This window comes from Lactuca serriola, chromosome 6, assembly GCF_051521515.1.
Source record: "Lactuca serriola cultivar US96UC23 chromosome 6, Lser_US96UC23_V15, whole genome shotgun sequence".
NCBI lineage: Eukaryota > Viridiplantae > Streptophyta > Magnoliopsida > Asterales > Asteraceae > Lactuca > Lactuca serriola.
Genome location: NC_136413.1, coordinates 184,226,004 through 184,248,788, shown reverse-complemented (window position 1 = coordinate 184,248,788; position 22,785 = coordinate 184,226,004). Strand labels below are relative to the sequence as shown.

At 33.5% G+C, this 22,785-nt stretch overlaps 1 protein-coding gene across 1 annotated transcript; it reads right to left on the bottom strand.

Annotated features, from left to right (window-relative positions):
- Positions 1–4,216: 4,216 nt before the first annotated feature.
- Positions 4,217–8,648, bottom strand: LOC145057527 (amino acid permease 6-like). The gene is made up of 6 exons (XM_079005387.1): positions 8,491–8,648; positions 8,169–8,402; positions 7,984–8,077; positions 7,658–7,872; positions 7,321–7,463; positions 4,217–4,962 (listed from the first exon to the last, which is right to left on the bottom strand). Exons 1-6 carry the CDS (start codon positions 8,603–8,605, stop codon positions 4,312–4,314), a joined length of 1,452 nt encoding a protein of 483 aa, XP_078861513.1. The 5' UTR covers positions 8,606–8,648; the 3' UTR covers positions 4,217–4,311.
- Between the last annotated feature and the right edge of the window lie 14,137 nt (positions 8,649–22,785).

The window sequence follows — 22,785 nt, the reverse complement described above, 5'->3', positions numbered from 1 at the left end:
TATAGTTATATAAGTAAAGTTGAAAGGACTTAGGACTGATAACTCACTTTATTTCCTGTTCCTTGTTTGGTTGTGGACTTAGGGTATCCGGTTATTTGTCCGAGTGTCGTTTGAATCTTAGTTATATATTATGTATATGTGTATAGATATAAAAGTTCCTAAATCAGTTCAACACCTTTGGGTAGCAAAGGTGTACAAACATATACAAACATACTCAGTCGTTCAAACAACATTACTAGTAAACTATAATAGGTATAGTTTAGAGGTTTACTACTCACTATTTCTAGTACAATGAAATATACAAGAGTCAGTTCATTCATGAGTCAATACAAACTTACTATTATGAGAAACAGAAAGAACATACTATGATGAGAAACTAAGAGAACATACACTACACTATACAAGAGAACATACTATATACTAGAACAGAGAGAACATACAATACACTAGATCATACTATACAAACACTAGAATACTATAACATTAATGTGAGCCACTTCTTCATGGCATGGAAATCTACTGCTGTGTCACGTTTTGTAACCAGAGTCTCCTGGAGGAAGAGCATGGATTTGTGTATACATCTATACGGGATTGACCATCCTACACCTTACTGCTAGCTACAGTGGGACCTGCAGGTCTACGGGTGACGAATGTCATACCATTTCGGTGTCTTCGAACATCGTGTTTTATTAGTCAATCAAGTATGGTTACAACTATATCACATTTTACCTTAATTAAAACAATTGTTTTAAGGTATGTAGTTAGTACAACGGTAGTTGCTATATATAAATACTACAAGTACATCTTTATTATTTTCCCATTACATTCACAATGTGATCTTCTCACATAAACGCTGATGTAAACTATATTTTTGGTAAATGATAGTCTGTCTTTGGAAAAACACTCACTTTTACAAAGGAACAAACATACAAAACAATTGTGTCTTGGTAGAAGACTACATTTCAGTTAAAGTAGAAAATATAGGATTTTCTAGGACATACAAACATTTACTACAAACACTTGCAAACATTTACAAACACTTACATACAAACAATGACACTAAAATACTTATGAACTCACCAGCTTTAATGTTGATCTATGCTTTCAAAATAACTTGTATTCTCAGGTCACCAGTAGACAGGTACCGATGACCAGATTTTGAGAAGACGAAGCTTTCAAGACTCGTATTTATTTTGATTATTCATTTTTGGTGTCTTATAAACTATACACAGAACACACTTGTATTAAATTATAATATTAATGCAATGGATGATGTTGTTGTTTGTTTACTATTATGCATTGTTGTGATACTGTACATGATGTCATCCTCCCCAAAACGTTTCTACCATTCCGGTTTTGGGGTGTGACACATGCTAGTAGTGATCTTCATAGGTACGGTCTATAGCGTTTGATTTGCGCATGCTAGTAGTGATCTTCATGTTCATATAGACAGAAATCATCAGACCATATCTATAGCGTTGGATTTGCGCATGACAAAGAACATTTAATCTTGGTCCTAGTTCCTATTGAGGCTGAAGAAATGTATTGAGGAAAGAGGCTAGGACACCACGTTCTAGAATTGGTCGAAGTAGATTTATAGAACATTTGTTCTAGCATGCGTGCAAATCATATGGAATGTTTGGTTTTAAACAATATTTGGGTAGAATTCAATACATAATTGGATCTATACCTAGTGAATGTAGTTGGCTTGAGAATACTGATCACACAAAACATGCAAAAGCTTTTTCCTTGACATTAACGATCATTCATATTTATAGGGGTGAACAAAATTTACCGATAACAACACTCATTGAGGGTATCCGTGAGATGATTCAACACATTTATATTCAACGTAGTGACTTTGGAGGTAAAAAGGTGAATATAATAATATATTCTTTAGTTGTTGAATGAAAAAAATGCTAATATTTTTTTTTTGTAAGATGGCATACAAGAAATGTGTCACACCACAATTTTGACGTAAGAAATTTCAGGAACAATGGTCTTTGTAAATCTTCAACTTTGTACTTGTACATGTGGAAAGTGACGGAGTTGCGGTATCCCTTGTGGCCACACGATAGAAGCAATCCGATTATTAAACATGCCAGAATGTTACCATATCGTTCATATTTATTTGACGTTTGTAGTGTATACAACTAGATGCCGAATGAAAATGATGCATCATCTACCACAAAAAAGTAGAAACTCATTTCCACCTACCACCTTCACTTTACAACCTATTACCTACCACCTTTAATTTATCACCTATCACTTTCAATTTACCACCAACTACCTTAGACACTATTTAAGTGTTGTAATACTATTAGACTCTTATTTATTTAAAAATGAGTTCATATAAATTTGGCGTTTGGAATTGTGAAGAGAAATATTGTTAGAATTGTCCTAGTATTAAATCGGTTTATGAAGGTCCGAATAAACCACTACTAGTTAAGATGACCGATAACATTTTTGAAGCGATGACACAAACTAAAGAAACCAACTGAAAGGACTCAGGAATGAGTCTTTATTTACCGCTCATACTTTCTATCAGCACATGTGAAAGGAAAAGAACACTGAATAACTCAAACTAAAAGATGTTGAAAAGTGGATTAGTCGTGCAGATGCAATGATTGATACACTTCAAGAACAACATGATCGTATTGCAGATGTTGTTAGAATTAGAGGGTGTTTTATTAAACGTGAACGAGGTATGCATCCTTTACAATTTTTGAATGTGTTGCTCGAAAATTAAGTATGTTTAGTTTCTTGAAGGTTACTTTATCGTTCTCTGAGGTTCTTTAATGAAAATGAAAATTGAAAAGTATTATCATTCATGAAAACCATACAAATCTAAATATTAATGTTTAAAGTCGCATCATATTTTCTTTCTTTATACTTGATTCTCATGATTATTTGAGACTTGCATACGGTGCAAACAATTAGTGTCTATATGAACTCCAAACAATTGCATGTAGCTTCCAGTTAATTCAAACTCAGTATCATCCATTTCAGCTCGCTCCTTTACTGTTGCACTTACCCTGTGTGCTTTGATTCTTTCCACTAAGCTGAGAAACTCTTATAAATCTTCAGACATTGTAATACGTAGTTTTTGCATATTATAAAGCACCAACTTTAAATGCTTATTGGTTGTTGAAGATGGTAATGAGGTTTCTAATACCAACAATCGTTCTTACACATGTTGACAATCATGAATCATTTCTAACATCGTCATATCAATAAAACATGTCTTATTGGTATAGGTGGTGCAGTAGTGAATATTGAATATTGTTATAAGAAAACATAAAGCTCTTTAAAACATTCATATGCTTCAAAAAAAATTAATCATTTTAAAAAGATGTTTTGTCCGTGAAGTTACATGCTGCGCTAATCTGAAATAATAGCTTTGTTTAGGTTTGACTCACTCGCATCTTTGGAAGTTCTATTTGCTTTCATTTTAATGTTTAAAAACCTCTTTATTTTCCTTATTAGTTTTCATGTTTGACTTTGATGTGTGTGGCTTTTTTCTGCAAAGAAAAATGTATATTTGAATATTATAAATTACTAATATAATAAAAATATTCAAATTCAGACTCACCTTAATCGATTCTAATTATGAAAGTTCTTGTAGATGTGCCATAATATCCTTGTATCTAAAACTCATTTTTTCAGCAACACTCGCAAATTGTTCACGGGTACTTTTGTACTGATTCAACATAATGTTTCAGAATTCAGATTTCAAACTGATTGGACAAAATTGGTTGTACGCAAATTACTACTACTTAAAAGTATACCACAACAGTGTACTCTATAAACAAAGTATTTTTCTAAATAAACAAAGAATCCATTTGATAACATATCATATTATTCCAGAATAGAACTTCGCATTCCAAAAAATATAATATCATTGCAGACATCTCTTAACATTTGGGGGTGTATTTTTAAGGCTGTTTGGGCTACCAACAGTTACTAGCACACATAGGAGTCAAGATCACTCATGGTAAATTCATGTAATTAAGCCATGTTTGACATGGACAAAGGGACAACTTGCTGAAATTAAACTATATATTAAAGTAGCTAACAAGATAAAAATGAAGATTAAATGTGTTTTGAATGTTAAGTATGTTCAAAGTGTGGCTACAAATGTAATTTTATCTGAAGTGTGGAGTAGCTAGGCTTTGATTCCATATCATTTTTTTTTTCTTAATTAATAGCAACTATATTATATTGAAATTATCTTCTTCAAAGTTCTTATACAATCACTTGTAATTGCAAAAACATTAATTATTACAATTTCCATAACCCAACATCAACTAATTAAACTGTCTCAAAGGGTTTATACTTCTTGACATCTGTCAACAAACCCTGCACAGATCCAATAGCTGCAACCAACGAAACCACCAAACAAACCCAGCTCAGAATCTTCAACCACACCCATGTGAACGAAAATCTTGGAATCTTAGCCCTCGCAATATACATCTCTATCGGGAAATACACAGTCAATGGATAGAAAGAACCTGCTCCAATCAACCCTAAGAAGCTATTGAAAAATGGAAAGATCATCGCTATCACAGCAGTCATTATCACATACGCTGTTCTCCAAACCAACCTAAACATGTTGATGTAGTATTCTCCACAAAATGGCACGTTTACAATATGTTCTGTTGTTATGAACTTGCTATCTGGCCATTGTTGTCTGCATTTCATCTCGAAGAAACCAAATAAAGGTTGACAGAAGACTTGGTATGCTCCGATGAGGTGGATCGCGATGCAGACGTTGGCAAAGTCAATGAGCCAAAAGGGTTCGTAGAACCCAAATCCAGTTAAGAAGTTTCCTGGTGCGTCGTTTCCAAATGCAGCGTAGCCTACGCAGCCGCAGAGGACGTAAAATATGGTGGTTGTTGAAACTCCGGCGAGTGATGCTTTTTTCATCACCTTGTTCTCCGGTGGATACGATTTCAATGTGTCCTACAGGTTTAGGTTACGACTTGACGTTAAAAGTCAAAACACCAACTGGAAGGAAAACAGATACAAACTTTGGATTTTGTTTGGTTTTGTTTTTGAGTAATTTACATTTTTAGCCCCCAAGTATAGATGTTATTTACAATTTTGATCCCAATTTTTTTTCTTACGACTTTGGTCCTTGTTTAAGGGTTTTTTAAAGCCTTTGGTACTGTAGAATTATACTTTTGGGATAAAATAAAACTGAAAGAAACAGCTAAGGACTAAAAGTCGTTAGTTTACTTGAAATAATGGCAAATAGACGTTATAAAAACTCAAATAAGAGCCAAAATGATTTAAAAAAAAAACAAATTACAAAATTCAGAATCAAACACACTTAATTTATACATTTCATTCATGTATATGTATATCAAATAAAATGTTTTGGTTTTCTTGTTTCTTACAATCTACATGATTATGTTATTTGTTACTATTGTAAATATTTATATATAATCAAGCATTTCTATTCAACATATTCTTTAAAGCTCTACTATATAATTGTAAGGACAATAAGGCATCAAATTCTTGCTAACGAAAACAAGGACACTCACCTTCCTTTTCACTTATCTTATCAAATATAGAAGAAGCGAATATATTCTTTTTTTAAATCTGAGGTACAATTATAGTATAAAATAGTAAGGATGAGTGTACGAAAGAAAAAGGATGGCAGAAAATAAAAGTAGAAAAATAGAAAAAGAATATATGTATGCTATTCTTAAAGAGAAAAACAATGGTCTTGTTCTTATCTTTGAAACTTGACAGGTCCAATTGCAAACACATTTGATGGTTGTTAGCCCATTTTAGTTTTGAGGTCCATAGTTGATTGGTACACAAGAATAATTACACGTGGATATGCCCCACCTTCAACTTTCTTTTTCATTAAATATTATTAAATATATTTACATGTTAGTAAAACATGGTTATTAAGATTCCAAACGAAGACATAAATATGTCAGAGAAAAATTAGTCATTTTTATCGTTAATAAATTTTTTGATAATAAACTTGTTACATACATAAACGAATAATATACACATGCAATATGTAATGGGTCATAGTCTAAAGTCAGCCAGATAATACGATATGTAAAGACGAATCAAATAATTTCGAAAAAAAAAGTTATCATCGTGTTTAACGTTTATTTTGCAATACTTAACATAATCGATGTTTTCATTTCTTTCATCTAATGAATATTCCTTCATATTACCATCATTATTTTCTTCATTAAAATGTGCCATCTAGCTACATGCATGGGGTCTAGTTTTTATATATTCCTTTTCTTTTTCTATAATGAAAACAAAAACAAGACATGTTACAAATGAATTACTCATTTATTGGATGCAAAACAAAATCATAGGCAAAGACAGCTCAACAACTACATATATATAATTATAATGTATATGTGTTTCATAATATTTACACGTGTCACTATCTCCACCTCCTTATACGTTATGTAATAAACAACCAATCATACTAGAGAGTTATCTTGCAACATATAATTGTTTTTGTGTTCAAAATTAGTTAAAGACATTTTGGCATTTTGCAAAAAAATAATAGCTTATTTGACATGTAACTATTATATGATAACAACTTAGTTTATTTATTTTAGATATATGAAAATGATATTTTAAATGAGATTGGATTCAAATATATAGTTTTTCTTCATAATAATAATTAATGTTTTAAAATATTATATTGTATAACATTTAAAACTATAAATTACCATATATTAAAAAAACTTTTATATATAAACCATTCCTTATTTTAAATAAACATACATATATATGGATGTTGATTTATGTACACATGTCACGTATGCATACTATTTATACAGAAAGTCGGCAATCTTTCGTTATTTGATCAACAACAATATTTTATGTGTACACACTTCAGGAGAAAAGATGACTATTTATGGCAAAGATAATTTTTATAACATAAAATCATATTCTTATCTTATCCAAAATAATAACTCCAACCTTAAGTCGGTGTCAAAACATTAAGACTTATAAATTCTACAAGTCATTCTAAATTCGTATACATCCCTATCCAAACGACTTCCATCGTAACATTTATTCAAAAAAATAAAAAACAAAAATCTGTTATATATAACATTTCAAAATTGAGATTCTATGTTGTTTATTTATATATTATTGCACCTTTGTTTTATTTACCATCTTTTTTTGTTATATAATAAAAATAAATAAGATTCTAGGTCAAACAAACACGCAACCAAGAATATCCGTATGCAAGTTCTTATCTTTCATGAAAATTGAATTGTTATGTATAATTAAATCTATGAAAAATAACATATAAATAAAAAAAATTACCTGAATCTCAATGAGAACAGTAGAATAAGCATAAGCAAATGCAATATCACCGATGGCTTGAAATGTTCTCCAAATCTTCTCAGCTCCGGTCACGTCAACTCCGACTTCTACTCCGGTTAGGCTTGTCCTTACATGTCCTCCGCCTATATAATTAGCATCATATTCAATTCTCTTTTCATTTTTCTTTTTCTTTTTTGTATTTTCAATAATAACAGTTACCTTTACATTAATTGTGTTATAACTAAAAGTCAATGTTTATATATACTGATTTTCGTATACTATGTATTTACAAAATATATAGTAATATATAATAAATAATCAAATATATTTAATTTACCTGCAACTTTTGCTATTGATAACCCGAGTCCAATCGAAGAATAAGCAAAAGACATAACAGCAGCAACTATCGACAACCACGAAAGCTTATGAAAATTCGGAATTTGACTCAACACGATTTGAATTGCTGCAAATATCATCATGTATGGATAGTTTGACAATTTACAATCGGCTTCATGTCCCTTATCATGATAACAATTTGATTTTCTCACAGCGCTGTAACAAATATAAAATCATTTATAGAAATATATTATATAAAACAAAGATTATCTTGAAATTTAATTCTATTTACATAATTGACTTAAATATTATTCTATTTTTACTTACACCATACTGATAGAAGCAGTGATTGTGTATCCGATTGTTACACCCACAAGATTAACATATTGAGCTATTCCACATAATTGCACCTTCTTCCCACCTGTGAAACGCATGTTAAAAAGACCATTTTACCCCTCGTTTGTATCAAAACAAAGATAGTATTAAAACTTATAATGTTTATACGTAGGTACCTAGACTAGCCTGAACGACATCCATATAAGTGTAGTTACGCTTGCCGGAGACAGGGTCAGGTGCCCGGTAGGAGTCGGCGAGGAGGGTGGAGGTGAAGTAAGTTATGAGGGAAAACGCCATGAGGACGGCGGGTCCGGCGACCCACCCCAACTGAGCGATAGCCCATGCCAGAGACAAAACTCCAGATCCTATGACAGCAGTTATAATATGTGCACTTGCAGTAACCAAAGTTCCTGAAATCAAAACCATTTTTGGTGGATACATATGAACCTTTTTGGGTGAAAGATTAATGGCGGCATATGCATGAAGAGATCAGCTCACCTGTTCTTTTTTCACGGCCATCGTCGTCGATGTTTTTGCGAAATCCATCGTTTCCTACCTCGAAAGTTGAAGCGGTGTTGTTGTAAGCGTTCTTCTTCTGAAACTGTGCATCCATCTGTTTCGATTTGCAGGTTTGAGAAGGGAGTGGAGGGGGATTTTATGGACAGAAAAAGGGGAGATATGGGCCAAGATTTTAGGGTTTTTTAATATTATTTATGGAAAAATAATAATAATTTGTTTAGAAAGAAAAAAGAAAAGAAATTGAAAACGAAATGAGCGGCGGAAAACATAAGTCAACGGATGGTCGTCATTTTGAAGTGAAGAACAGGAGTCAAATATCAAGTACCCATTTTCAAAGGTAGTCGTTGTTTCCTTTTCACCTTTTTGACATTTTATTTTCTTAATGTTTGAAACTTATACATATGGTTTCAGATTATTAGTCCATTGTAATGATGATAAAATACGAAAAATATACTTAAAAAATATCAATGTGGTAAATACTTCAAAATTATCCATAATGCACAAATCGTACACTCTAATTGAAATCTAATGGTGCTATATATATGACAATGTAAATACATATTTAATGTTGTATGTTGAATAAATATATACTATCATATAAAAATATGTTTCAGCTAGAATATATAATGATTAAATGTACAAAAAAGGATATTATGGCAACATTCTAAGGTTTACATCTTGAGATTTTTGTTTGAGTAAATTGCTATGGTTTGAGTAATTTGAACGTTTGGTTCTTAACTTATTTATTTATTTTAATTCGGAGGTCCCTACTATTTGTTTTTGTTATGCGTTTGGTCTATACTGTTTATTTTTGTTACGTATTTGGCTCATGACTTACTTAAAAAGACTATTATTTAACTTGGGAGGTCCCTACTATCCAGTCTGTTAAGCTGTGGACCCATTGCATGTTGTTATTATATTTTGCGCTATTTGTTATGTATCGGTATTTTGGGGAAACTCACTAAAATTTGGGTTTACAGTTTTGGATTATGTTTCAGGTACTTCAGAAGATCGCGGGAAGACAAATGTGTGATCGTGCACCTCTTCGTATTTTGTTTTACGATTTTGGGATTTCTCTGATGTTGAAATTATTTTGAAAACAATTTGTAAACAATGATGGTTTGGGGTTAATTTTAAAAATTTAAATTTTTTAAAATATTTATGGATGTTACACACAAAAGAGAACTCACTAATGCTAGCGAAAAGTGATCGCCCCAACCTCTTCCTCGGTTTTATTCAAATGGGTTCGGTACACGTTTCTGAGAGGACTACTTGTCCTCGATTATGGCTGGTGAATCGGGCTCCCCATGGGGCCTGGTGAAATTTCCATGTATAAGATCAGTTTTAGTGACAATCTTTTTATTTGTGTGGCTTGTTTTTTATGAAGTCTTTGATGACACTTTTTGTTTTTAATACTACTTTTTATATGTCAACTAATGACATATATTTTGTAGTGATTCCACAAACAAAGAAAAGATGTATTTTGGATTGCAATGTCCATGTGTTAAGTCTTATTTTGTGTTGTGTAAAATAAGATGTTTACGTAATTTTGTATTGTTCCAATTCCGAAATGGGGGATGTCCATTTTCAGAATTGTTATTTTTATGGTCTTTAAATAGCGCTTGTATTTGTCTTTCATGTAACAACTTTTGTAACAACTTTTCCAGCTAGAAATAATAGTTCCTCCTTACGAACTGTTCTATTGCTGAGATTAATGAAGTTCATCATCTATTCAATCATTATCGTTCCATTTCATTGATTCAGTTTCGTAATATATAACATATCGGTCTTATTATTTCTATCAAATGGTATTAGAGCATGAGATAGTGTAATCTAATCGCTATTCTTCTGATGAGTTGAGGGTTTTTCATTAAGGGTTTTTCAGTTTTCTAAAATTTATTCCTGTTATCTAAATTATTTCCGCATTTTGCAAATTTGTTCGTTGCAAATTGATTGTAGATCTCATATTTAAATCTCTCGTTTTCTATTGAACTCGATTCAAGCTTACACATCTGATTCTATATAGTGTTTCATTGAATTCTCACTAAAATGCCTAACAACGATCTTCACTCTCTCTCATTCAATCTCCCAATTTCTATCACCATGACGATAAAGGAATGAGATTAGGTGTAAGTCTTCACGTAAATTAATTCAATTTCAACAAAAATACAACTATTCCACCAAAACAAGCTCTGGATATAATACAACCACATCGATAATCGATCTCATCAACCTTGCAACAAATCCCTGGGATGTGTCACTTATCCATTGGCATTCATCATTATGACCAGAATATTGAAAGCGTTTGATCTGTTGGACCAAATCAACAAATGCTACAGATTCATAATTCAATATTGTCCTCTTTTTTATCAATTCCAGAACAAGAAAAGGATACGTCATGAACAACTTGACACAATGGGATATAAACCAGTTTTTTCATGGCCTTTGTAGAATAAAACAGGGTGTCGGTATCTTAGTGTGAAATCTTTAATCCAATAATCCTTCCAAAACCTAATTTTACTTCTGTTTCCAACTTTCCTTTTGAGGTAATTTAGAAGGTCAATACCTACCTCGTGAGGTTAGCGTCAATCTTGATAATAGAAAGTTGTGTACCGAGGATATAGTTTTTGGCCATTAAACCTTAATCATGTACATCAAATTTATTTATAGCCTGAATTTTCCTTGACCAAATAGAATCGACATTTGTTTTAACTTTCCACCACCATTTTGTAAAAAGGTTGTCGTTAATTTTTTTAAAGCTAATCACCCTAAGGCCTTTATTAACTTTGGAGGCGGTGACCTTAATCCACAACACCCAATTAATCTTTTTGTTCGCCCATCTCCACCCAAAGGAACTTCCTCCAAATACTTTCAAGTGTCTCGACAATTTTTTTTAGGTGCTTTGAAGATTAAAAGTAGAAAATATGAGGGTGGGCCGCTTTCACAAGGCCAAAGAAAAGAGATTTAGCTTTTTAGCTACAAAGTTTAACTTTAATTCGATCTATACAATATAGGACCAATTTTGTTTCATGTTGGATCCAATGGGTAACCTGATGTTGTAAATGAGAATGTAGAAACTTCACAACCAAGAAAATTGGTGAGTCTTGTGACATCATTAATTTTGAGCCTAATACTGTAAACTTTGTTTTTTTTTTTTCTTTTTAAAAGTTAATTTTTATCAGAGTAAACTACACGAATGATCCCTATGGTTTGGGGTACTTTGCGCGTTTGGTCCATAACTTATTTTTTTAACTCGGGAGGTCCCTAATATTTGTTTTTGTTACGCACTTGGTCCCTACTATTTGTTTTTGTTACATGTTTGGTCCCTAACTTACCTAAAAAGACTATTATTAAATAGGGAAAAATGGTAGGTTAGGTAAGGTAAGGTGAAAGGGGTGGGGTTGGGGGTGTGTTTATTTAAGTAAATTAAAAAAATCAAGGGCAAAATAGTTTTTTTAGGTAAGACGGGGACCAAACGCGTAACAAAAATAAACAGTAGGGACCTTCCAAGTTTAAAAAATAAGTTAGTGACCAAATGCGCAATTTACCCTAAACCATAGGGACCATTTGTGTAATTTACTCTTTTTGTTTTAAGAAGGATTATATCTCGCTTCGGGAGTAACAAGGCAACATGTTGCTAGTAACATTAAACGTTGGTGACTTACAGTGAAAAAAAGGATATTCGAGCAGCTGCTTCTAAACAATGGCTGGTGTGACCATGATGTCATATTTTTGGTCGGTGGTCCCGACTAATTTCATTAACTTAAGAAGAATTCTTAGATGTTTTCATATTACATTCATGATTAAAATTAACTTTCAAAAAAAGCAAAGTTTACCGTATTTGGGGTCAAAATTAATGATGTCACAAGGCTGTCCAATTTTCTTGGTTGTGAAGTTTCTACATTCTTGTTTACAATATCGGGTTACCCATTGGATCCAACATGAAAAAAGTTGGTCCCATATTGTACATCGAATTAAAGTTAAACTTTGTAGTTGAAAAACTAAATCTCTTTTCTTTGGCCTTGTGAAAGCGGCCCGCCCTCATATTTTGTACTTTTAATCTTCAAAGCGACCAAAAAAGTTGTCGAGACACTTGAAAGTATTCAGAGGAAGTTCCTTTGGTTCGAGATGGGTGAACAAAAAGATTAATTGGGTGTTGTGGACTAAGGTCACTAACTCCAAAGTTAACAAAGGCCTTAGGGGGATTAGCTTTAAAAAATTTAACAACGACCTTTTTACAAAATGGTGGTGGAAAGTTAGGACAAATGTCGACTCTATTTGGCCAAAGAAAATTCGGGCTATAAATAAATTTGATGTACATGATTAAGGTTTAATGGCCAAAAACTATATCCTCGGTACTCAACTTTCTATTATCAAGATTGGCGCTAACCTCACGAGGTAGGTATTGACCTTCTAAATTACCTCAAAAGGAAAGTTGGAAACAGAAGTAAAATTAGGTTTTGGAAGGATTATTGGATTAAAGATTTCACACTAAGATACCGACACCCCGTTTTATTCTACAAAGGCCATGAAAAAACTGGTTTATATCCCATTGTGTCAAGTTGTTCATGACGTATCCTTTTCTTGTTCTGGAATTGATAAAAAAGAGGACAATATTGAATTATGAATCTGTAGCATTTGTTGATTTGGTCCAACAGATCAAACGCTTTCAATATTCTGGTCATAATGATGAATGCCAATGGATAAGTGACACATCCCAGGGATTTGTTGCAAGGTTGATGAGATCGATTATCGATGTGGTTGTATTATATCCAGAGCTTGTTTTGGTGGAATAGTTGTATTTTTGTTGAAATTGAATTAATTTACGTGAAGACTTACACCTAATCTCATTCCTTTATCGTCACGGTGATAGAAATTGGGAGATTGAATGAGAGAGAGTGAAGATCGTCGTTAGGCATTTTAGTGAGAATTCAATAAAACAATATATAGAATCAGATGTGTAAGCTTGAATCGAGTTCAATAGAAAACGAGAGATTTAGATCTGAGATCTACAATCAATTTACAACGAACAAATTTGCAAAATGCGGAAATGATTTAGATAACAGGAATAAATTTTAGAAAACTGGAAAACCCTTAATGAAAAACCCTCAACTCGTCAGAAGAATAGCGATTAGATTACACTATCTCCTGCTCTCATACAAATTGATAGAAATAATAAGACCGATAGGTTCTATATTACGAAACTTAATCAATGAAATGGAACGATAATGATTGAACATATGATGAACTCCATTAATCTCAGCAGTAGAATAGTTCGTAAGGAGGAACTATTATTTCTAGCTAGAAAAGTTGTTACATGAAAGACAAATACATGCGCTATTTAAAGACCATAAAAATAATAATTTCGAAAATGGACATCCCCCATTTTGGAATTGGAATAATACAAAATTACGTAAACATCTTATCTGACACAACACAAAATGATACTTTACACATGGACATTGCAATCCAAAATATATCATTTCCTTGTTTGTGGAATCACTGCAAAATATATGTCTCTTAATAACACATAAAAAGTAGTATTAAAAACAAAAATTGTCATCAAAGACTTCACAAAAAACAAGCCGCACAAATAAAAAGATTGTCACTAAAAATGATCTTATACATGGAAATTTCACCTGGCCCCATGGGGAGCATGATTCATTAGCCCCAATCGAGGACAAGTAGTCCTCTAAAAAACATGTACCGAGCCCATTATAATAAAACTGAGGAAGAGGTTGGGGCGATTACTTTTTGCTAGTGTTAGTTGTCACACCCCGCTAAAGCGGAAACACGAGGCGTGGCAGTATAAAGGGCTTCATAGCAAAAGTTAAAAGACAACACCAACCATAGTATTAAAAATCATTACAAATTTACAATGGGTTTGAACAAATTTTAAAAGAAATTACAATGTAAATTGAAATACAACACATGCGAATGCTCCTAACAGTGAAGTGTCCCTAAGTGCCACTTACTCGATGATTCCTGAAAAAGTATGTAAAACGAGTGTCAACTATAAAATAGTTGGTGAGTTCACAAGTTAAAAATAATATTGGTTTCAAGAATTGAAATAAAAGTTTTGACAAAGGATTCCATAAATAAAAATATATTGCTAAAATGAGTTTTCAAGAATCAAAATAAAAGTTTTGATAAAAGTTTCCATAAATAAAAGTATATTGCTAAAATGAGTTTTCAAGAATCGAAATAATATTCGTTGTTACCAGGAGCAAACAATTTCATTGCTAAAACAAGTATATAAGTTTTCAGTAATAAAGGTTCGTTGCTATAATGAGAAACAAAGTTCGTTGCTATAATAAGCATAAAAGTTGTGTTTAAACTAATGTATTCAAGTTTCATTGCTAAAATAAGTATACAAGTGTCGTTGCTAACATGAGAATACAAGTTTCATATGTGCATAAAGATTCCATTCATGAGTTCACAACCCAAGCCTAATGACCGAATCGTGCCCTATTGACTACTATGTGTATCGCAAACATAGTGTATAAAATGGTAAAATGCACTAAAGCGAATCATTCAAGTGAGGAGTTATCTACCTCCTGATAGCGCTATCCATAATAACCATAGGCTCAAATGAGTTAATGAGTTGTGTCTAATGATTCCAGGGAATTAACCGCGATACATTCCTCATGAATTAAAGTAACATACACATACATATGAAATATAGCAACCAAGTTTCATACGAGTCAAAATAAATACAACGAACATAAATAGTTTAGGACATGCTTTTCCACCCCAAAACATTTAAAAACCGAAAATAGGGGAATGCGTGAATACTCACAATATGCATTGAGATGATGCAAATGGTGTCTTCAACTACGATCCACTTGTACCACTATCGATTCCTACACGATGTTACACACTAATGAGTCTCTAATAGAAAGCTAACACTAGTATATTTGCTACTACAATAGAATTATGTCAATATTGTGTCAAAATTTAATATTGATAAGTTACAAACATTTTTATGAAATGGTGAAATTTTATAAATCATGTGATTAAGATAATTTTGGATATCATTTTCCATATTTTTGTAATATTAATTAAGGGTATTTCAATACATTTAAAGGCGTTTTAAACTCCTAAAAATCCAAAAATATTATCAAAATTTTTCCAAAATTCATCAAATTTAACATTTTTGTTCCAAATATAGTAGAAGTCTTCCAGAAAATTTCCTTTGAATTTTTGATGTGATTAACTATTTTTCCAAATTTTTGTGCCTTCATAACAAGATAAATTCATGAAAAATAGAATCCAGATGATAAAAATTCCCAAAAATTTTATAATACTGCCATTAGACATACTTAAGCTGGAAAAATATAAAAATGGATTTCCAAACTATTTAACCCAATTTTATGATTTTTGAGAATTTATTCTAATAAAATTTGAAATAAATATAAAACAGTTTCCAAAATTTCCCAAACTTTTTTTTATTACTGTTATTAAACATTATTAAGCTGGAAGAAATATAATAATGTATTTCTAAACTGTTTAACCCAATTTTATGATTTTTTTGCATTTATTCTAATAAAAATTGAAATAAACAGAAAACAGTTTACAAAATTACCCAAACTTTTTTTATTACTGTTATTAAACATTATTAATCTGGGAAAAATATAAAAATGGATTTCTAAACTGTTTAACCCAATTTTAGGATTTTTTTTGCATTTATTCTAATAAAAAGTGGGTTTAAGTGTATTTTATCTTGGGAAAATAGAAGAAAAATAGTATACAGAAGAGAAAAATCATCAAAATTGTTATGTAGCCTCCTAATGTACTACAAGGTGTTCTGGTAAAGTTTCATGAATTTTTGATGAGTAAAACTATTTTTCCTGTTTTTAGTCTATTATAAATAAAAAAATCGGGGGAAAATAGGAATGCATTATGAAAAATTCTGAAAATATTTTTCTGAGTCTTAAACCTCTAATATAAATATGATAAAATTGTTATATCCTCTTTTCAAATTTTCTAAAGTGATTTTATGATTTATTGGGGCTAAACAAAAAGAAAATTCAAAACCATGCTAAAAAGTAACAAAAATTGATGAAACATAATGAGAAGTCATTATTTAGCATAGGGGTCTGGTGGTTGTCGAGGCCAACACAAATAATAACCCTAAATATTACACACTAAAATAGTGTATAGTGGTAAAGGGATCGAATCCACGGAGATTGGTTCAATTTATAACTCTATGAAAAATCTCTTTGTAAAAATACTTGTAAAATGACAATAAAAATAAAATGGGGGGTTTTGGTGTTTTGAAATACTTGAAACAAACTAGAATTAACTATGATTTAAATAGACAAATGCAACAAAAATAAGAGTTTGATGTAAAATCAATAAGGGAGAGATGGTTGACTTAAAGTTTCCTCACTTTGACTTTTGATGAACATATCATTAGAATCCAATGGTGCAATACTTTGATTTAAATCCTTAATTTGGCTATAGTAATCCAAGGAGCTTGAGATTACCTAGACTTTTCTTAAGTGTTGAAATGGCTAGAGAAGCTCATAACAATTTCCTTAGTCAAAGTCACTAATTCCAAATAACATGTAATTAGTGAAAGTCAACTAGCATTAAGAACCAAAAAGTCACCAAATCCAAGAGGGGTCAAATGCTTTCACCACCATGTTGGAGGAAATGTTTTTATGATTGTGTGAAGCAAAAACAACACAAAAATCATTTGTTGCTTGCTAATTTGAGGATCCTTTACTTAATCAATAAATTAGCCAACTAATCACCACAAACACATTTAAACTCATGAACTAAAACATACAAGTAGTGATAAGATGTTAAAACACAAAACATTCCCATAAAGATTTAAGAACATGTTCATGGATTCTTCAACATTCAACAAAAGTTCAAAGGATTAACCAAAAGTCAACCAAGATTAGTTTAGCCAAGCATGGCTAAACTCAAAGAAACAAAGTTAGAGAAAATTGTACCAAACATTAAGCAAGAATCAAGAGGTAAAAATATGATGTTCTTCAAGTGTTCTTAGCCTTTCAAAGTCTTCAAAACTCCAGAGAGAATCTCTAAAAATCGGATGTCCAAGAGTCTCCAAAAGATGGGCACCAACCTTCCTCAAATAGCTCAAAAAAAGAATTTCCGAAACTGCCCCTGCAGGAGGTTGCGCGACCCGCGTGCTGTTGCGCGGGTGGGTTGCGCGGGTGGTCCCTGAATGTAGCATCTTTGAGGTTTTGGGCCTCCATAGCTTAGCTCACTTGGCCCAGTGCGAGCCCAATCAGCTCCTAGCCCATTTTTCTTCAAGTTTTCTTCAATTTAAGCCCAATTTGGCTTCTCCAAATGATTCATAGCTCGTAAACTCGCCCGATTAATAATCTATGCATGCTTGAATACACTCCCGCATCTTGCAAATTTAAATGTTTATTTCTCTCCAAGCCTTCAAATAATCATCAACCTCGCTCCATGCATCATCTCCACCACCCATCAAGCCTAAGATCCTTGTTTTCCACCAATTCCCATCGCTTTCCATACGTCCCGAACATTCCCGCTCCACTAGTCTCCATGAAATCTGCAATAAAGCTCACGAAACTAGAAAGTGCCCGAAATAGTCATAAAATAACAAAAAGGAAAATATGCATGAAAATTAACTAGATTATGGATGAAATATGCTAAAATAAACTATAAAAAGAAGTAAACAAAGCTAACTATCAAATCACCCCAAGCTTAAACCTTACTTGTCCTCAAGTAAGACAAGACTAAAATGAACTCGGGATGAACTATCCTAGAGAAAATAAAAAGAATGGATAGAGCCACAGAACCTGATCACCGTTAGTCAACATGGTCAGAATTGATCTTTGCTATTACCTCACGAATTTTTCATCCGATGACAAAGGGACCATAAACCACAACCAGGATAACTCCTTTAGGTGAGTAAGGAGGGATGAGCAGTCGCAGCCTCAATGGAACATGCATACAATGAAGAATATCTGTAGTAGGGAGAAAGCAGCTGGATGGGCTCGGGTGGAGCTCTTTTGTAAGTGTACACTCTGATCTCACGTTTGCCGGTTTCTCTCATGTGTAACTAGGTTTAATCGCTCGGGCACCGTTGTAGGAATCGGATCACTTGGTGTTGGCCCAAACCTCCCGTAGTATCTGACTCGACAGTCTCCCTAACATCACCAATTTGCGAAAAACAATTCGATCTATATACAATAAAACATACCTAAATAAATGAATATCAAACTTTGGGTGACCAAAATGTTGGAAGATTTAGTTCAATAATTGAACCGGTCACCCTTCTCAGATTTCTGCAGCTGGGAATTTGCCTGCCCCTTTTTTTTGTTTTTTTTTTTGTTTTTTTTTGTTATACTTGAAGGTAATGTAATAACAACCCTTTGACTCAAAATTTGGTTCCTAAAGTGTGTAAGTGGAACCGAAAGGGTAGTAATATAATCCGAATGGTCTAAGCGAGAAAATGACCATGTGTGGAGCATAAAGATATAATGTAAGCTCCTCTTCAAATTTGTGATTTTTTTTTTCAAAAATAATGAAAATGTCCACATGCGGACTAAAAGACTTCTCTAAAATCCTAAGAAAATCGCAAAAAGATATGGTGATGTAAAGAGACCGGATATGGATTCTACTCGGGGACAAGCACTAGTGCTTCATCCTAACAATTCAAACATGATCAAGTGTGATCCTCTCGGAGGTAGTGACCGCAAGGCTAAGACATCCATTGCTATAGTATATCCTACAGTCATTAGTATTGTATGCATAATTCTTCATGAAAACTACCTGTCCATGATCACTTACCCCTTTAAGCTACCGACATCTGATCCCAAGTATGAGATCCCAAACTGCAGCTAATGGTCCCGGTTCGATGGGTGAGATAACAACAAGATCCTGGACCAATAATGATACAATAACTGTGAACCTATTCCATGGCATCCAGGGGTGAGAATAAACAGACAACAAAAATGCATGAATGTTAATGCCTAAACTAAATGTTATGCAAAAATATAAAAGGTGAAAAAGAAAAAGAATAAAATCTTTTTGGATTTAAAAAAAATGAATGAAAACTAGCTTAAAACTAAAATGATATGCAACCTAGTTAAAAATGCATGAAAAAAAAAGTAAAAGATAAGGGATATGCCCCACCCCAAGCTTAAGAACAAGCATTGTCCTCAATGCTTAAGGAAAGGGCGGAAAGGACCTAAATCAGAGGATTGGATGACGGGAGATGTTTGTGGCGGTGGTTTCGTGAAATTACGACCGGTAGAATTCCGACAATCTTGAATTTTCCGGCGAGGTGGTTGCTGGAAGGTTATATAAGAGGAATGGAGTGGGAGGTCAAGATGATTAAATGAAGAAGAAGGGAAGCTGAACATTTTAATCTATGGGTCAAAAAGGGTCAATTTCGGTCAATGTTGGTCAAGAAAAGTCAAAAGGTCAACTCATTAAAACCTTTGGTCAACACCTGGTCAAATAATAGCCAAAAATAGCACAAATTGCCCAGCACAGTGCGCGGGTCGCGCAGAGTAGCACGCGGGTCGCGCAGACCTTGCAGTTAAGTCTTGGGCCAATGTCGCTTCATCACACCTGGCCGCGCAGCCCACCCGCGCAACAGCACGCGGGTCGCGCAACCCGCTGATGCTGATCTTCATTTTCGCTTCATTTTTCTTCGTTTTTCACCCGTTCTTGCTTTGGAAGGCCCCAAACACCTAGAAACTCTTGATTTCTTCAAAAAAACAACTCTTTTGAATCCCAAAAACATCTTCAAAACTCATTTTGTTCAAATTAAAAACACGAAAACACAATGCTTTCCAAAAATGCCCTTCTTTAACGTCTTTGGCGAGACGCCTCCAAACTTCACTTTAACACTTTGGGGCGTCCAAATGGACGACATCTTGGACATTTGAATCAAAAACTTCATTGAATGGCTTCAATCGATGTCCATTAACCTTGTAAATTTTCCCCGTGTCGACATTTTTTAATTTCCCCACCTCCATTGAGACTCTTTTCTTGTATTTGACTTTCTTTTTACGGGAGAACCATACCGGACTCAAACCTTTGATAATAGCAATCATCCAACCATATTCTTTCTTGTACTTGTTCATTAAGGTGACCAACTCTTCCTTCTTTGACATGGTTTTTGAGTAGGTGACCGGTTGGGCGTCTTCTTTCTTGTGATACGTATCCTTTGAAGAGTCCGACAAATTTATCGCTTCCATCTCTTGTGGTTGGTCTACCAATGGAGTTAGTTTCTTAATGGTAGTGGGCGGCTCAACCTCTCTTTCATTAACCCCTATCACTTCCTCTATAGTTTCATTGTCAGCTTTTTCAATTTCTTCTTCTTCTTTGACAACCTCTTCCACTTCTACTTCTTCTTCCTCTTCTTCATATAACACTCTTGGGCCATCAAAAATTTTCTCATCATTCAAAGGAATGGAACATGCACTATGCGATGGGCTCTTTTCGGATGGTAATTTGTCTTGAGCTTCCATTAAACTAATTGATTGAGCAATTTGTGTTATTTGTTGCTCTAAGCTTTTGAGGCTAGCTTGGGTTGTTTCCTGAAAAATTTGGGTAGAAGTGGCAATGCTTTTAACAATGTCCTCTAAGGACATGCTTGGCGTTTCAGTTTGTTGAGGAGGGTAAGGATAGGGTTCTTGGAACAGTGGAGTTGGTGGGTATTGGTTATTTCCCCAAGTTTGGTATGGGTTTTGGTATTGGTTATTTCCCCAAACTTGGTTGTTGTCCCACCATTGATCATGTTGAGGTTGATCATAACTCGATTGGTTTGACAAATAGTAGCTTCCCTTGTCTTGCACGTCTCCCCATTCTCCTTGTAAATATGAACACATGTCGGAATGATGTCCATTTTGGGCACAAAAATCGCAAAGAAGAGGTGTGGGCTGCACACTTTGGTCACTTTCAATCATCATAACTAACTGAGCTAGCTCAGAAAGTCGCTCTTCGGTGCAAGGAGTGTTCATCTCCGAACCATACTTCTTTTTTTTTTTTAATTTCAGGATTTTAAATTTGAGTACCTGCACAATGAGATCTAGGCATAGAGAAACAAATTGATTAAAAATAAACCAATCCCCGGCAACGGCGCCAAAAATTTGGTGGTTGTCGAGGCCAACACAAATAATAACCCTAAATATTACACACTAAAATAGTGTATAGTGGTAAAGGGATCGAATCCACGGAGATTGGTTCAATTTATAACTCTATGAAAAATCTCTTTGTAAAAATACTCGTAAAATGACAATAAAAATAAAATGGGGGGTTTTGGTGTTTTGAAATACTTGAAACAAACTAGAATTAACTATGATTTAAATAGACAAATGCAACAAAAATAAGAGTTTGATGTAAAATCAATAAGGGAGAGATGGTTGACTTAAAGTTTCCTCACTTTGACTTTTGATGAACATATCATTAGAATCCAATGGTGCAATACTTTGATTTAAATCCTTAATTTGGCTATAGTAATCCAAGGAGCTTGAGATTACCTAGACTTTTCTTAAGTGTTGAAATGGCTAGAGAAGCTCATAACAATTTCCTTAGTCAAAGTCACTAATTCCAAATAACATGTAATTAGTGAAAGTCAACTAGCATTAAGAACCAAAAAGTCACCAAATCCAAGAGGGGTCAAATGCTTTCACCACCATGTTGGAGGAAATGTTTTTATGATTGTGTGAAGCAAAAACAACACAAAAATCATTTGTTGCTTGCTAATTTGAGGATCCTTTACTTAATCAAGAAATTAGCCAACTAATCACCACAAACACATTTAAACTCATGAACTAAAACATACAAGTAGTGATAAGATGTTAAAACACAAAACATTCCCATAAAGATTTAAGAACATGTTCATGGATTCTTCAACATTCAACAAAAGTTCAAAGGATTAACCAAAAGTCAACCAAGATTAGTTTAGCCAAGCATGGCTAAACTCAAAGAAACAAAGTTAGAGAAAATTGTACCAAACATTAAGCAAGAATCAAGAGGTAAAAATATGATGTTCTTCAAGTGTTCTTAGCCTTTCAAAGTCTTCAAAACTCCAGAGAGAATCTCTAAAAATCGGATGTCCAAGAGTCTCCAAAAGATGGGCACCAACCTTCCTCAAATAGCTCAAAAAAAGAATTTCCGAAACTGCCCCTGCAGGAGGTTGCGCGACCCGCGTGCTGTTGCGCGGGTGGGTTGCGCGGGTGGTCCCTGAATGTAGCATCTTTGAGGTTTTGGGCCTCCATAGCTTAGCCCACTTGGCCCAGTGCGAGCCCAATC